The sequence below is a fragment of the Trachemys scripta genome, chromosome 18 (assembly GCF_013100865.1).
Source record: "Trachemys scripta elegans isolate TJP31775 chromosome 18, CAS_Tse_1.0, whole genome shotgun sequence".
Taxonomy (NCBI): Eukaryota; Metazoa; Chordata; order Testudines; family Emydidae; genus Trachemys; species Trachemys scripta.
The window spans coordinates 13,250,399-13,267,249 of NC_048315.1; the positions used below are offsets into that span (position 1 = coordinate 13,250,399).

Consider the following 16,851-nt stretch of genomic DNA (forward strand, 5'->3'; position numbering starts at 1 on the left):
TTACCCCCTCCACTCCTTCCTGGCATCTTGGCTTTGTTGATAACTTAAATAGCAGCAAAAATATAAACTTCATTCTAGGTTTTCTCCCTGAGATTGTCTATTCTTACAGCTTTTCCGGTCAGACCTCCTCTATCCCAGACCTTATTTCCCTCTGCTCCAGAGATCCTCAAATTCTCTTATAGCCTGTTTGGCGCTATAACAAGATCCACCTGCCAGCATAAGTGAGCTGTAATTCTTGTTTATCTTTATACACTTGAGGTTTGGGTGATTAAAAAGAAGACCTCTGCATTCCTATGCAGGGTCCTAGAATCTGGCACGCTGTTAGAAGAGTCAATCAGGCACTCCTGATATGCCTGTTAATGCGCCAAATATATTTTCTGTTGCTGAACTGAGACTTTTTGGGTCCTTCCAAGTTCTTTGCTGCTGGATCTAGTATTGAAATGTAAGGAGAGCCAACTCTATGCCCAATAGGAGACACGCAAAAAGAAAAAATACACAGTCAGCAACAGCAAATCCAAGTACTAATGCACAAGGTCAATTAATACTCTGACTAATGGAGGGGTGTTGCCAAAAGCACATGTATGCAACAAGTTGCTGACTCCCATTAAATATATTGGCTACAGTGGGAGAGATGTGGATTAACTCCAGAACAGTTGCTCAGATGAAGGGAGGGCATGGCTAAAGATGGCTCTCTAGTTACTGCCTCTTCCATGGTGTGATGTGTCTGTTAAACCTGCAGCAACTAGGGCAGAATGAGGAAGACAATGAGGAATATTTGGAAAGACAACTGTCTCGCCTGGCTGACATGCTCAGAAGATGGAGGGTGAAATTATTCAAGATATGTCCTGTTGATGCACAACTACCTATCTGTGTTTTATTCTGATCTTTCCTCTGGGCCAAGTTAGAAGGTCAGTTATTAGCCTGATTCATATAGATACCTAAGACTGTATTAGCAATCTTTCAACTCCGTGGGAGATGGGTAAAGTGCCAGAGATCTCTCTCTTATTTGCCTCAGTTACTGTACTTGACCATTCCTCCAATTTTGTTCAACCCAGCCCCACTACTTAATTTGGTGAATCTTTGCAAAAGGGGCTTATAACAGGACCCGAGGGTGCTTTATGGCTCATAAATTTGTTTCCCTACAATCTAATCATTTTGTGATCTTTCTTTCTTTCTTTCTTTCTTATAAAATCTATTCTTTGCTTGCACATCTTCATGTGGAAGGTACTTGAGACAATCCCTGGCAATCATATATTGCTGGACATATTGAAGAATTTAATAAAAATGTTGCATATTTTGGTAGCCATCACATATCTGCCAGTATAGTTTCAGGGTAAATTTGAGCAATCTACTGGCCAGAACCACTTAAATTATCCTAATCCTGCAGTGAAGGCCTCAAATGCACTTAATTTCTAGTTAAAAGAAAGTTTCCAGTTTAACAATCAGATGAATTTTCAGTAATGTTTGAAACTCTTTTTTTTTTTTTAAACATAGGAGCCGAAGAAGAATGTAAGCTACAGCAATGTTTCTCAACCTTCTGATACCAGGGACCAGTTTGCTGCCTTTCTAAACTGTCAGGGAGATCACAGGGACCAGCACTGGTCCAGGGACCGTTCATTGAGAAACACTGAGCTAAAAAGACCCCTGACACCAAAACACCAGTTGACTGAATAATTAGTAGTAAATAATTTATTCAGTGAAATTCACTTTGTTTTCCTGTTGATGAATTGTGCAGGAGCACCTTACATTTGTCCTCAAATGTATTTGTACCAAAACCCTAACAAATATATTTGAAAATGCTGCTGTCACACCTGGTGAGAAATGTAGTCTGACTGGTGACCTGGTTCCCCCAACCAGCAACTCCCTGAGGCATCACGGCAGCATTTCCAAATAACATTTTTGGGGTTTGGGAGATATATAATAATGAAAACTCAATCTTTTCCATGGAAACAGACTCTTTTTGCGATTGAAAATTCAATTTTCTTTCAAAAACCAGTTGCAGTGGAAGATTTTCAACCTGCTGTAGTATTCATCCAGCTTTACCAATGTTGCAGTCCCTAAATGAGAGTCGGTCTGTCTTGAACTATGCAAAATAGTTACATCATGTGAAAAACATACCAACAGCTGCTCTCTTCAGCCTTTATTTGTTGCTGGTAGTTTGAGGTGGACTTCCCCCTTCTAGGCTGTGTTGACGTTGTTGGGAGAGGGTGTCACACAGAGACTGACTGGTGCCAACTGGCAAAGGACTCAAGGTTCTTAACAAGCAATTCCTGTATCAGACCTGATAAACTCACTACCCCGATACACCACTTTCATAGTATTATTCCATAAAAGGTAGCATGTGAGGTCTCTACTGAAAGCTTGTATCTTATCGATACTCATAACCATGGCAAGATGTGTGTAGGGTCATATTTAAGGAATAATGTAACTATATGGAAAATTATGCCCTTATGGTCTTGGAGTAAAAGTTAGCAGGGAATCGTATAGCTCAGTGTTGGCCCATTCAGGTGGCAGGAATTTGTCACCACTCCCTGGCTAACTGGCTACGTAATGTATTGCTCAGTGCACTAACCCAGAAAAGTCAGTGGAAAACCATCAAGGACAAACTATAAACATTGAAACTATCTGGAAGTGAAAAGGAATGATAGGACAGTGAGGGGTGCATCCTGTTGGGGAATAAAGACAAAAGACTGATTCAGTATATCACAGGATGGAGAAAGACACTCTGGATCCATTCACTGAGGAGGGGGTGCTTCATGAAAGACTGGGTCCTGTCTCCTTGCGACTAGAAAACACTGGAAAAGGCTGTACTTGCAGGTGAGAATCTGCTCTGTTGGCTAGGAAAGGTAACTATTAATATGTGAAAAGCAACAAAGAGTCTTGTGGCACCTTAAAGACTAACAGATGTATTGGAGCATAAGCTTTCGTGGGCGAATACCCACTTCGTCAGACGCATGTAATGGAAATGCATGTGTATGTGTAATATCTGTAAGCCCTAGTTCACGTTTTATGATTTTGTTTTGTACATAGACATTTGTTTCTATCACTCGCACTGGTTTCTATTTGAATCTCTCGTCTTTCTTAAATCTGTATTACCATGACTGAGCTCAAGTGCTGTGTGTGGTGCAGGCATGGTGGGCTAAGGTAAAGTGGGTAAGCTGGGATACACTATTCCTTTGTGAGCAGAGGATCTGGGATTTCTATGGTTATCCAGTGATCAGGTGCTGGACACCATAGGAGGACATTTTGTAGGGATCCAGGGGCTGGGAGCATCTATTGTCAGGGCAAAGGCAGGGCTAGTGTAGCTCAGAGGAGAGTTCTTGAGTACCTGACAGGCTGGTTGTGTTAGGGAGTTAACACCCAGCTGACACCGGTAAGACTCCCTCACAATGGAGGCAGGTGGCAGGGAGGTGAGTCTCAGCCCTGGGTGCCCTGAAAAGCGTCACAGTGGGCTTCAGAATTGGAGATCAGGTAGGTGGTGTGAAACCCGTTCTCCCAGCCACAGTCACTAGCATTATGAAGTGGGGTGGATCCTCCACAGGAACACCCCCTTTCTTCTTTGCTGTCCGTTCCAGCTGTGAGCTCAGCCAGGCAAAGGATGGGTCAGCTGCTTCACAGGTGGAAACCCTCCAGATGGAAGGGAGAGTACCCTTGGTGGTGACTGGGTATTTGATGCATCAGCTACAGAGGCAGCTTCCTGCAGGACAGAACTCTGGATTCTTTCTTATGCTGTCTCTGTAAAAGGGCAGAAGAAAGTGCTGTGTCCCGTTTCCCACCTAATGAGTTAATGAGAAACATGTTGACATGGCTACAAATTCAGCAATAGGGACTCCGGTCACATGCCAAGTGTGAGAGGATGCTGGGTGCCACCCGCTCTCAATTGAGCAAGGGTTGGGCTGGGTAGCACTGTGAGGTCTCCTGAGAGCAGGAATGTCTCTAGGCTAGTAATGCTGCCAGCCTGGCTGCTCTGAAGAGTGCCAGGCAATGCCAGCCCCTTGCTGCACCTGGTTGCTTCCCCCTGTGAAAGGGTTACACAATGCCTTGCCGTTTCTTTTCCTTTAAGGCATAGTCTCTTTCAAGAGTTCCTGCCTGAGCAGTGAACCACCAAGGCTGTGTCTTTAAACTACCATTAATTAAGTGCTCAGACTCATTAAGATAGAGTCACTTTCTCTTTATTGCAGATGAAGAGGAAAAGGTCAATATTTCTACCACAAAGGGCCTTCCTCAAAAAGACATAAAACATTTAGTGCAGCAGTGTGAATACAAATGAGAGAGGGACTTATCTTGCAGACCTTACTCGAGCAAAAACTCCAATTGAAGTACTGTGTGGTTTGAGGTTTGGCAGAGTCAGGCCTACACAGGTATTTTGTCCCTCAAGGTGTTGTGCTCCTCTAATGCTTCCGAAAGTGTAATGCAACTTATGTAAGGTCAGGACAAGGAGGTACACAGGGTGGAATCCACCTGCCTCACACAAAGCTGGAGTAAATCCTCTTGATGGTGGGGGGGCTATCTTGGAGAATGGAGTACACTCCTTTTCCCAGTTTGCAGACATAGCCAGTCCTGAAACCTGTCCATAGTTAATAAAGGACTTCCGCTGCACGTGACCACTGCTAAGGTTTGTGGCTGCTTAGATTAGTGTAATCATGGACCCACAGGCTATCTTAACATCTCCCTTGTGTACACATAGTCCAGCTGTGTCTCATTTAGGCAATGCTATGTACAGTGTCGTTCTTACCTCTTGCCGAAGAGTCATCGTGTTTCCACCATCCTCTGTGACCCTGTTTGCGATAGGAGGATTTTGCTCAGACTGATCATGCAACAATCCACAAGCAAATATGACAAAAAGCGACCCCCTGTCTATAAACCAACTGTCTGTAGTAGAGCACATCACTGATTACCAGATGGGTTGATATTTACTCACTCTCCCATAAAAACTTTGCTTGTTTCAGAATATTTTCCCTTTTTTGTATGGCTCCCGCACAATCCAGGTATTGCAATCCAGATGTTCTGCTTCATCTCTCTCTAGAGGGATTCCATTCTGGTGGCAGGATACCTCAAGCTTCACTCTGCTAGCAGTTGAATTTAGATTTCAAACACCCCAAAGTTCAGGGGATGGTTATCTCTGGTATTTTAAAAATCATTATAAAGACAAGGATTCGCAGGTCTGATTTTTAAAATGGCTAGGTATGCAACTACATGCAGAAATCCATACCTTATTTGCATGTGAATTATTGCAACTGTGCACACAAATCGGATAACCCTGGACACCGTTCTGGCCTTTTGTGTGCCCTCAGCTGCCTGATTTGTGCATGTTTAAACGTCTGACCCTGTGTGAGGAGTTGAGATCTGGATTTTAGATATCAAACTAGCCCCAAATATGTGACTGCTCAAGTTTAGGGATTTGGTTTAAGCCCCTCTCTAATTAAATGGGATTTCAAAAGTCAGTGTAGTTGCTTTTATATTGGAAGTATGATTATGGAGGAAACATGCAGATCAATTTACGTTTAAATATTTCATTGTGTGACATGACAGCCAACATGAATGCATAGCTTGCTGGAACTGCTGTCTGACTGGTCAGCATTTAAAAAAATATCCAAACTGGCGCTGAAATGGTGTTCACTGTTCTCCTTTTGCTGTGTATATAAAGTTAGTGCCTTGGCAACACAGACTGATGTATCTGAGTGAAACACTTTAATTGGTAAGTGCTGGGAAATTATCTATGCTTAATGAAAAAGAAAACCTATTTATGTTTTTAATGTGATGCTGAAGAAACTAGTTCCAAAGTAAATATATTTTTAAAAGGATTAGGATTTGTTTGCGTAATTACAGCAAGAGAACTGCTATGTATGTACAAAGCAATGACAGGGAAACAAACTTTTTCTCATTCTGTGTTACCCGTGTATCAGGTTGGTTTGCTCTTTAAGGCTATTTAAGCTTTCATAAACTCAGTGAGGTAGAAAGTCATTCATTACAGGATTAAGATGTGCATGTGTTTCTATATATATTGAGTGTATGTGTGTGTATATATGCGTCTGTTTTATTGACTATACTAAGAACATATGGTGGTTGTAAGAGCCAAATCACCCCTGTAATTATTACCCAAGTGTGGCCAGAAGTTGAGGACATGATTCAATAGTGGCACTTGTCTCTCAGAGGCAGTGCTTCAGCATGAATATAGAGGCGATGTCCTTTGAATGAGATGCAAAGGAGAGACCCTGTAATACGTTTTTATCGAGAACATTCAAGGGACCAGTTCCTCAGCTGCTATAAATCAGCACAGTCAATGTAGCTACATCAAATTACACCAGCTGAGGATCTGGCCCGAGGTATTTTGGCCTGTGTCCTGGCCAAATTCCAGTTTGTGTAAAAACATTGTGCCAGAGCCTTGGCTGGTATAAATCAACATGGCTCCATTGACTCTGCTGTTATATCCGCTGAAGGTGGATCCTTTACACTATAAAATGCGCTATGGCTGAGATGGAGTCTGATTTACACCAGCTGTGGGTCTGGCCTACAAACATTTCAGTTTCAAACATAGTTTCAGTTGGTTACAGCGAGCTTGCTCCTTTCCTGTCCATCCTAAATCATTGTATATTATTGCCATGTAACTGCCATTTTTGACTGGGGAAATGGCTGTCCTTTGATGAAACGTACCCTAGGTTATGGTGGGCACTGCTTATGCTGTAGGTGAATTGCAAAGAAGTTTCCATTGCAATCTCCTGGGATGCTTTCCTAGTAATACTTTTCTGCAACATTCATATACTGGGATGAAAATGTTCATCTCCAGGCCCTGCTTGAAGGTGAAATTCCTTCCTTCAGCAAGAACACTGCAGTTAGATTCTTTAAACTGTGGCATGGATGTAATTGCACTTAGGATTGGTACTCAGCACTAGTACTAACTTTTCCTGGCTGAGATGCTGAAAGCTGCCTAAGGGATTTGGATGTTCAGTTTAAATTAATGGGAATTGGGCGTTCAGATCCCTTATGCAGCTTTGAACATCTCCGCTCTGACGCCTTGTGATTTTGCACTCTATTAAATTCTCCAGGTTGAACATTGCTAGGTAAATGCAAAGGATTATTATTTGGCTAGGACATCGGCATTCTGCCTATGCTAACTCTCCCCCTTAATGAAGAAGACATTGTTATTTGTTTAGTTTCTGGTGTAGCGACAAAATTAAGCCTGCAATCCATCAGTCATGAACTTGGCTTCTCTGAGCATTCATCATTCTGAGATGCAGAAGGTTTTAATCCTACTGCTCTTTCAAAGGCAGCTGATTGCTCTCTGAAAAGAAAGAAAAGAAAAAGTATTATAATGATTCTTCTTGTTTTTCGTGTGCAGGGAGAAGATGCCATTCCACCATGTAACGGCTGGCTTGTTATACAAGGGGAACTACCTGAATCGATCGCTCTCTGCTGGCAGTGACAGTGAACAGCTAGCCAATATCTCTGTGGAGGAATTGGATGGTAAGGAGCCTTGTTTGAGGTGGGGAGGGGGTAATTAGACATTAGGGAAGGCAGTCAGTGAGCCTGCATTCATTTTATTAGTTGCATAAACTTAAAGTAACTTGAACGCCATTCTGAGTGTGAAGTAGAGAATAAAAGGTTTGTTTTAAGTGGCACAGCTCACCAGATCTAAAATGAGGGGAAGGCCATAGTCTGAAGTTATATTCAGATCTCAGGTCTGCTTTTAGCTTCAGTCTCTGTCCTTTCACCTTCAAATAAGGCAAGAGCTTTTAAAAAAACAAGCATGTTCTGAATGGGCCAAATTTTGCAGGAGAAAGTTAGACTAACATTTTGGATAAAGATGTCTTGTTCTTTGCACAGGAAGATGCCTTGTTCTTTACGCAGGGCCAGGATCTGTGTTCCTAGATGTATCCTCACATTTGCTATATGGCCATTAAGCAAGAAGTTTTCTGTCTAGCTACATCTATTTATCTAGATAGATATGTGGAAGCTGAATGTGGCTCTGGGGCTGGAAAAGTGCTTTGCGATTGACTTCTCCAGGTCAATGATTGAGGGCATAAGCCAGCCTTTAATTGATGAGGGTTAGAAAGAAACTTTCATTGTGGGTGGATTATCCCATAACTTCCTACTGTGGAGTTTCTTGCACTTTCTTCTGCAGCATCTGGTATTGGTCACTGTCAGAGACAAGACATTGGGCTAGATGGACCTGGGGTCTGATTCCTCTGTTTTTGCCCAGATAATTTCTAATCACAAGTGCTTACTGTTAGACGGCTGTTCTGTGAGCAATGTGGAAGACGTTGAAGCTCGTGGTCTACTTCCCAGTGGACCTTTTGTACAAACTCTGCAGAGAGCTTAATGATTCAACGAGCATGGAAATAGAGCTAGATAGAAACCGTCCCTCTAGAACAGGGTTTACACGTATTGGTGGGGCAACATGCAAGCAAGCCAAGTTTTATATGTTCTGAGGATAAATCAGATCTCACAAGCTTGACAGGTCTATTTTATCTCTACTCTCTGTAAATCAATTTTGCAAGCTGAACGTTAATTTAAGCTAAGAAGAAAAAAGTACGTTCTCCAAATATATTTATTAAAATGATTTTTTCCCCCAGTGGGAATTTACTATACTTATTAAAGGTAAGAAATATCCAGTACCTAGTATAAAACACTTTAAACACAGTTTAACTAAAAATGTCACTTAAGGTATATCACTTAAGGGAAGTGTGCAGATTCTATAACCACACTCTGTGTTCCCTGTAAGGTGCTGTGGAAGTTTGGATGAGAGTTTGGGTTTGGTTGATAATATCGCTGAGCTGGCTTGCCCATTGTGGGCTGCAATAAGGGAGAACAATGTGGTTAGGTAAAGTTTAGATGCTCTCATAGTTGATGATCAAATAGGTTAGCACAATGCAGACAAGATGGCAGTGGATTAAGTCTTGCTCAAATGCCGCTCTGGAAGACTTCGCTGCTACACACTAACCAGGGTGTTCCCATTTTAACTTCCTCTATAGCTCACAGACCCCTTACCTCCTAGTGACTGAGGAAGGAATTGCAACTTATTTATTTAGAAGATTTGCATTTAGCAGCAAGCAACCAAACAGAAAAGCCAGGTCTCTGTTCTGAAGTGTTTACATATCCGTGTCAGACACGAAGGCAAGCTCTCTGTCAGTGCAGCGTGGCCTCTTTGTGTTACTGAACTGGAGTAATCTGGCAGTGAAGCTGATTTAACTGGCCCAGAGAGCTAGGGAAGGGGAGACACCAGTGATCCTGTAGTGGCAGAAGGACTTTTGTGCCATTCACCCTCCCTGCCGCTAGCACTGCAGGGAAAAGGGGGCCTGGCTGGAGGAAGGGAGAGTGGCCAGAATACTGCTGAGATGTGCTGATTCTCAGTTGTATTTTCACTCCTCTCAGGCTGTTTGCAGTTGGCCTTCAAGCTGCTCTAACATAGCACAGGGAGACCAGCCCTGCAAAGAACAGTGACAGACCAGAGATTTAGGCCCCTTTAACCACCCCTACCCTACTTTGCAATTTGGCCATCCCCCAGTCAGGTAAAATTCATGCATGTTGTCGACTGCATTCTGATTTCACAGGCTATTGGTCATCACAAAATTCAACCCAGGGAGTGAAGGTGCCTGGCCTAAACAGAGTCAGTCTGAATATGAATCACTGAGTGTCATTACTCATAATTAATGTGAAATGTCATGAGTAAGTCCTGGGTAGCCGGTTTATAAAACCAGTGGCAGTTGCTGTGAATGTTAATCCCATGTCAGCTCAATGTGGTTTGTGCCTTATTGTAATTGTGCCGTTGCACTGGAGAGCAGCTTATTTCATTCATCTCTGTTCACAAAGGATATCCCACTCATTCTTCAAAATACAGGCGTCTGAGCTCTTTTGCTAATCACCCGTTTCTTCTTTGGCTGTTAGACACAGACTTCTCATTAGAATTTACTTATAAATTTTTGGCAGCATTTTGCTTTACAAACACTTATTTTCAAAGGCTTTGTAACTTTGCCATGAAGATATGTCCCAGTTTTTAGCTTAGCAGAAAAGATCTCAACCTGGGAGCATTTTTTTTCCTTACACACAAAATTGGTGCTAAATTAATTCAGTTCCTCTTAAGCCATATCAGCGTAGAAGGATTTCGTAGGTAGAAATGCTTTCCTGTGCACTGTGTACTAAAATATAGCTTAGTCATTTAAAAAAAAAAGGACGGGATCTCTTTTGGCCATTTGTTATTTTTTACCAGCAGTAAGTATTATTTTATTATTTATTCGTGTTATTGTAGCACCTAACAGCCCCAGCCAGAGACCAGGATCCCACTGTGCTAGGTACTATACAAACTTAGAACAAAAAGACCATTTCTTCCCCAAAGAGTTTACAGTCTAGGTAGCAGTTAAGACGTTTTAGCTTTGGGCGTTGGTGAGGGCATATGGGAGTTATACTGATGTACTAACGGCCGTATCACAACCTTTGTAACATAGTAACAAATTTGAAATTAATAATACAGGCTGGGATTTTCAAAAGGAGCCTATGGGAGTTAGGGACTGAACGCCCATTGACTTTCAATGGGATTTGGGTGCCTAAACCCCCTCCGGTGCCTTCAAAATACCAGCCACAATATGCTAAATCCTTAAAGGATTAAACCTTCTTGCACAAAAGTTAATGGGAATTTTGGGTGGGACTTCTTGCAAGACTGAGGCCCAGATAACCATCTGATCTGTTAGGCTTCTCTGGCATCATGGTAGCATCTAGCGTGTTTGGCTCAATCTCATTCACTTCTGAAATGGATTTTTAAAAGTGCAAGTGATCAGTTACTACAGTGATAAGTGCAGTGTAAGAGCCTAAGTAAAACCAAATAGATTAGAATGTTATTTTCGTTGAGGGGTAATGTAATTAATTCATATTTGCATTGTTGTTATGGGGTCCACAGGGTCATACAGTGCTGTATGGTATGAACATCAGACAATTTAAATTGTTCAAGGTTACACACATTTTTAATAAGGGGTAAATGTGTGCAGAGATTCTGGGTTGTAGGGTGAATAAGCACATCTTCGAGTAGTCTGTTCATGTGCCCAAGCAATTCTTCCACCTCTTTTCTGGCTAGTCATTCTCTTCCCATGAGAACTTCTCAGTCTTTTGTCGGCCATCTGTCTATTTTAAATGCATCCTCTTTTTCCCGTTCTGCTGTAAATACTACTGTGGCAGCAAAGAAAATAAGCTGAAGCAATAGTTTGTTACTCTTTTGATTCTCTGTTGCCAAAATTTGTAACACAAAGTAAATGACAAAGTTGAAACTGACATGCCATCCACAACCTGTCTCTTGGGGATTATAAAGTAGGAGCTGGCCTCTGGTGAACGTTATGTGCCGTATAGTCAGCAATAGCTAGGCATGAGAGCATAAATTCGGGCTAGAGCAACTGCTTTATCTATGAATTTCCTGGCTATTGTTGATTCATTTCAGAATTTTAGCACTATTTGCACATATTTCCTTTTAGAATCAGCTGCTGCCTTAACATTACAAATTGCTAAGATTATATATATACATTTTAATAAAAAATCAGGGGATGGAATCATCATTGCAAGTTTGAGTCATCCACCCACACAGGCACTATCTAAAGGGTATCGTTAGAAGGCAAAATGTTCCCATTGTAAGAGTCTGACAAATATCACCTGAAGGGAAAATCTATGCATTTTAGGTAAACTTTGTAAAAGTCTGTGTATGTGTGGGTGTATCTCACGCACACCTCTCTCTCTCTCTCTCTCTCTCTCTCTCTCATACACACTCACACACACGCACACCTCTCTCTCTCTCTCTCTGTTATACACGCTCACACACACACCTCACACACACACACACAGAACCAGAAGAGCAGCCATTAGGGAGGAAAGATGTCACGATGACTCGGAGCCTGGCCCAAGTCACAGTACAGTCAATCGGCATTGGACCTGGACCCTCCATGTCACTATAAAGCACAGGAACATATGATTGGACAGGACCTGCTGGGTCATCAAGTCCAGTCCCCTGCTATCACTGGCAACTACCCCACAGAATCCCTCTCATACATTTATCAAGCTCCATCTTGAAATCAGTTAGGTTTCTTGCCCACACTGCTCCCATTGGGAGGCTGCTCCAGAGCCTCACCCGTCTGTTGGCTGGAAACCTTTTTCTGATTTTCAGCCTCAGTTTGTTCATCCCCATTTGTTCTTGTGCCAACATTGTCCTTCAGCTTAAATAGCTCTTTACCCTCCCTGAGATTTACTCCCTGATGTATCTAAAGCATCTTGAAGTAATAAGGTATTTCATCCACAGATTTAGATCATATGGCCTCCGCCATAAAACCTTAGCTGTGCCTGTAAGGCCTTCTGTGGGCAGGGGATGTGCCCTGATTATAGACAACAGCCTGGCTGAAGTGGTGCAAGCTTTAGCGTAGTGAAGCTGAGGGAAGCTCCATCAGTACAAATCATGGCTTTGCCTGTCCAAGCTAGGCCTGCAGCAGTGGAGCTATTGAAAAGGCTGTAACTGGGGAAAGTCCCCAGTCTAGACAAGCTTTGTTCAAGTGGCCTTCAAATGAAGTGCTCTAGGACTTTCCCTGAATCAGAGCTCTTCCTCAAGGATTATTTTGTTTGAGTTGAAGACAAACATGCTCACATGTCTGCATGCACTACAGCACCTCCATTACCAGGCTTCCACCTGTTTCATTGCCAACTCTCTGCCATTATGGAGTGGAAGCAATACCTGCAGAAGCGATTTTAACCAGGTCACTTGTATGCTGGGCTGCTGCATGAGATACAACAGTGAGTGGCTTTAGAGTATAATTGGAAAACAGCTCATGCAAAAATGAAAGGGCCTGGTTAAATGATGTCCATATGGACTTCAAAATTAGATGTTGGCTGCCATATGCCAATAATCCAGGCAATGAAAAATTGGATGAGGATATATTGAGGCAATAGTTGCAGCAGGACAATAAGGCATTAGGATGATGGATTATACCACTAAATAGGCTCTCTTGGGAAGCAGGAACAAAAACTGTGGATCCCAATTCTCAAAGTAAGGCATCTAAACTTTAGACACGCATGTCTACAAATTTTGTCCATGGCTGTTAAAATGAAGGCAGAGGTCATGATTGCTGACTGGATAATGGGTAGCCTCAAGAAGGTCAGTTTTTAATGCATTTCAGATATATTCTATGCCCTGCAAAGCACTAAGGCACTGATTCTGCAAAGCTCTGAAGCATGATCTTAACCGTAATCCCATCCCTATTCAGCAAAGCACATAAACAGGCACTCAAGTCCCATTGAACTGCTTAAGCATTTTGCTGCATTGGGACCTGATTTGCTATTGGCTACCAAGAGGACTTGGTAAAAAGGCTGTTGCCTCTCAGAGATGGGGAACCACAATATTAGTCCCAGAAGTTCCTCCCTGAAAATGTGCCTGTTCTGTGGCTCCTTTGGATTTGTGGCTATTTTGTTCACCCTGCTGAGTTCTGGTGGCTCGAGGAGCAGTTAGATTCTTGCTAGTCTTAAAATCAAGCTGATTGCACAGTATATTTGCAGATGAGACTTATTGTTGCAGAGTGAGCCGCTTTAGTATCCCCGGAGAGCGTGAAACTTAAGTACTTTGGAGAAGAAATGCACCAGCACTCAGAGGGAGGAAAATCCAAAGGGGCTATGTCCTGTTAGATGCTTGGTTGACACATGGAGCAACACGGAGTGAGTCTGCCTTTCTTAGCTTTTTGGCCATGGAAAAAACCACCCAGAGGAGGAGAGGGATAAAAGGGAAAGATAAGGTGCATTTGGGGGTTCAAGGACCTCTTCTGGCCGAGCATGACCCAGAAGGAACTACGCTGAAATGCTAGCCAGGCTTATGTTGCATTAAAGGCTCATGCTCAGATTAGCAGGTGCGGTGCACAGCATTGAGAGCGATAGCAGCAGAGGTTTCTCAAAAGCCTGTATTTCAGTGAGCGTTCTGGGAGCAGCCTGTTAATTACGTGGATGAAATTTTATAACGCTCAGAATGCTTGTAAAAGAGAGGTTTATCCATGGATTCCCCGTCATGAATGATCTGGGCTGAAAATGGAGTAATTTACTTTTTAAATTGTGTTTAAATGCTGTTTCATCTTTGTGGATATAAAGCCACAGTGTCATGATGCAGATACTCCCCTGGCTGGACCTTGGGTATCTCTGATGCCTGTGGGGCTTTTCTTTCCAGTTTCCCAAATATAAATATATTTTAATTACAGTGTGCATTTCTTCAGTGCCCAGTTGCTTCAGGTTTGAAACAGTTTCCATTTAAAAATCATAAATACCAGCACGGTAATGATAACTTCTGTATAATATGGATTATTTTATTATGAGATGCACATTTGCTCCTGAAAAAAGCCCATAGAACGAATACCCACAGGAAGAACATACATGCACACAGAGAGATTGTGGCTACCCATTCTGGCCTGTGTTTTTATTTACTGTGGGCTTAGGTTAGAGAGTGTTCATTTAAATCAGACAAAGGGGGGACACAGCAGTGCTCTGCATGTATAATTATCCCAATCTATTTTATCTTCTATAAAATTAATATGGAGTCTATAGATTCCAGCGTTGTTTGGGTTTGCTTTGATGTTTATATACTGGCTCAAAGACATCGGGCCTAATTCTCCATTGAGCCGCACCTTGTGTAACCATTTAGAAAGTGGGAAAGTAAGTGGTAAAATCTACTGTTCTGATCTGATAGCATCTTACACCCACTTTGCACAGAGCTGTAATGAAATCCAGGTGCTGCAGACAGACAGACACAATTACTAGACAAATCTCTCTCTCTCACACACACTCACAGGGACTGTAATTCAGTTCCAGAAACACAGGCGTCTAGCACTTGAGCTACAGGAGCTTTTGTTAACAGGAGTAACAGGTCCCAACCCCTAACAGGCACCGGCAATCACTCGGATACACGAAGCCGGTATGGCGCAAGAGTGACTCTTGGGGTTAGAAGGAAGTTGGGCTCGGTAGGGAGCCAAGCTCGTATCTTCTAAGTTGTGGATGCTGTGATGTCTCAGGGAATGCTGTGGCTAGAAGGCCAGTGCTGTGCTATTTGAGGCACTAAGGACCCTCAGCAGGCAGGTGGTAAAAAGCTACAGCATGGAAATTGTGGCGCGGCACAAAGCAGCTCAGGTTTCCATTCCCAGATGCTTTACTGCCTGGGCCCTGGCTGGCGGTTCTATATTTGCCCAATGTGGCAGGTTGCTAAAGTATTGGGGGGAAGCTCATAGCGTTTGTGTATGTGCTGGGGAAAGGGGTCGCAGATGCCTTGCGTTAAAGGGGGAAGTGCTTGCTCCTTTTCCCAGATGCCAGAATCCTTTACTGTAAAGCGCAGTCACCTTGGCTTACTGCCCCAGCAGTCTATTATAAAGGAAAAATCCAGTGTAACACATCGCGGCCGTCTCTGGGGGGAGAGCTCTGACAGAGAGAATTAATAAACTGACGATCAGCTGCCAACAGATGACACTTGCTAGGGACACCATCTGGAAGACAAGTAAAGAAGTTACGTTTGAGCTCTAGCTACATCACCGTAGCTATTGGTATTGGCTGGTCAGTGGGCAAGTCCTCTGAGTGTCACTGGGGTTAGTTCTCCTCCGCAATGAATCTGAACGAGGATGGTGTACGAAAGGGGGCCAGTCTACTGGAGATAGCAAGGAAGGAACCAATACAGGGTGGACATTGTTAACCCTCTGTGTACAAGACCGTTTTTAGAAAAGCCCCACGGTTTGCACAAAGCCCCTTTTACCTCACTCCTCATTACTTTGTTTATTTAATCTCTTGCCTCGGAGCATGGAGACAGGTGTGCGTGTCTCCTACTGGAAACGCATCGTCATTACATTATTCCTCATGTGATCTGAATTGGTGTGGGCGAATAGTCCTCTGAATTTTTGTAAATAAACCCAGTTCATTTTTAAGACTGCTTTTCTTTGGAGCAGTATTATAACTCGCTCTCTGCATGGGCCAAGGACCTGTGTGCAGAGCTGCTGCCTGGCAAACTCAGATCAAGCGCTAAACATGCTTAAAAGTCCCTCAAATCGGACAATGACACATTGATACCACTTTTATATGGACCTTTTTAATGCATATTTCTAATCTAGACCATTCATTTTCCAGAATCCGTCCAGTTCCTTGTCCTAAATCCATGGTTCACCTCACAGCTGCTCTGCAGGGAGCATGATTCTCAGTGCATGTTGCTCTAAATACTCAGTGGGCCTGATCCTTAGTTAACAGCAAAGCCCCTTTGCAGCAGTCTGGAGAACACCCTCTGCACAGACAGCCTCTCAGAAGCTGTGGAGCTCACAAAAGGGGGGATAGGGAGAGTGCCCTGATCTGTGGCTATTCTCTGCTTCCCAGGCAGACCCCTGAAGAGGCAGTCAAAGGTGGCTTTAAGCAGAATCAAACCCCACAGTCTCCTGGGTGGCAAGGAGAGGCGCTTCAACCAACAGCAACCAGTATTGCCCACTAATGAATTTACGCAGCGTCTGAAAGGTCCAGGAGGGATGCTAGAAAATGTTCACCTTCATCTGAGCCTCTGGATGTAGGCACCTGATGCTGACTAAACACATGGGCCCCAATCCTCCATTCTCTTGCTTCTGTGCCTCCCTCCTGCTGTTCCTCTCCCAGGCACAGAAGCAAGAGAATGGAGGATTGGGGCCCATGTGTTTAGTCAGCATCAGGTGCCTACATCCAGAGGCTCAGATGAAGGTGAACATTTTCTAGCATCCCTCCTGGACCTTTCAGACGCTGCGTAAATTCATTAGTGGGCAATACTGGTTGCTGTTGGTTGAAGCGCCTCTCCTTGCCACCCAGGAGACTGTGGGGTTTGATTCTGCTTAAAGCCACCTTTGACTGCCTCTTCAG

The 16,851-nt window shown here is 43.2% G+C and overlaps 1 protein-coding gene across 2 annotated transcripts in view; it reads left to right on the forward strand.

The window, feature by feature from the left end:
• CALN1 (calneuron 1) overlaps positions 1-16,851 on the forward strand; it is a 176,433-nt gene that overhangs the window by 13,948 nt on the left and 145,634 nt on the right. For both annotated transcript variants that reach the window (XM_034752806.1, XM_034752807.1), the window contains exon 2: positions 7,340-7,464. In XM_034752806.1, the coding sequence (XP_034608697.1) occupies positions 7,347-7,464 (118 nt within the window). In that variant the 5' untranslated portion in view covers positions 7,340-7,346. The remainder of the gene's footprint in view (positions 1-7,339; positions 7,465-16,851) is intronic.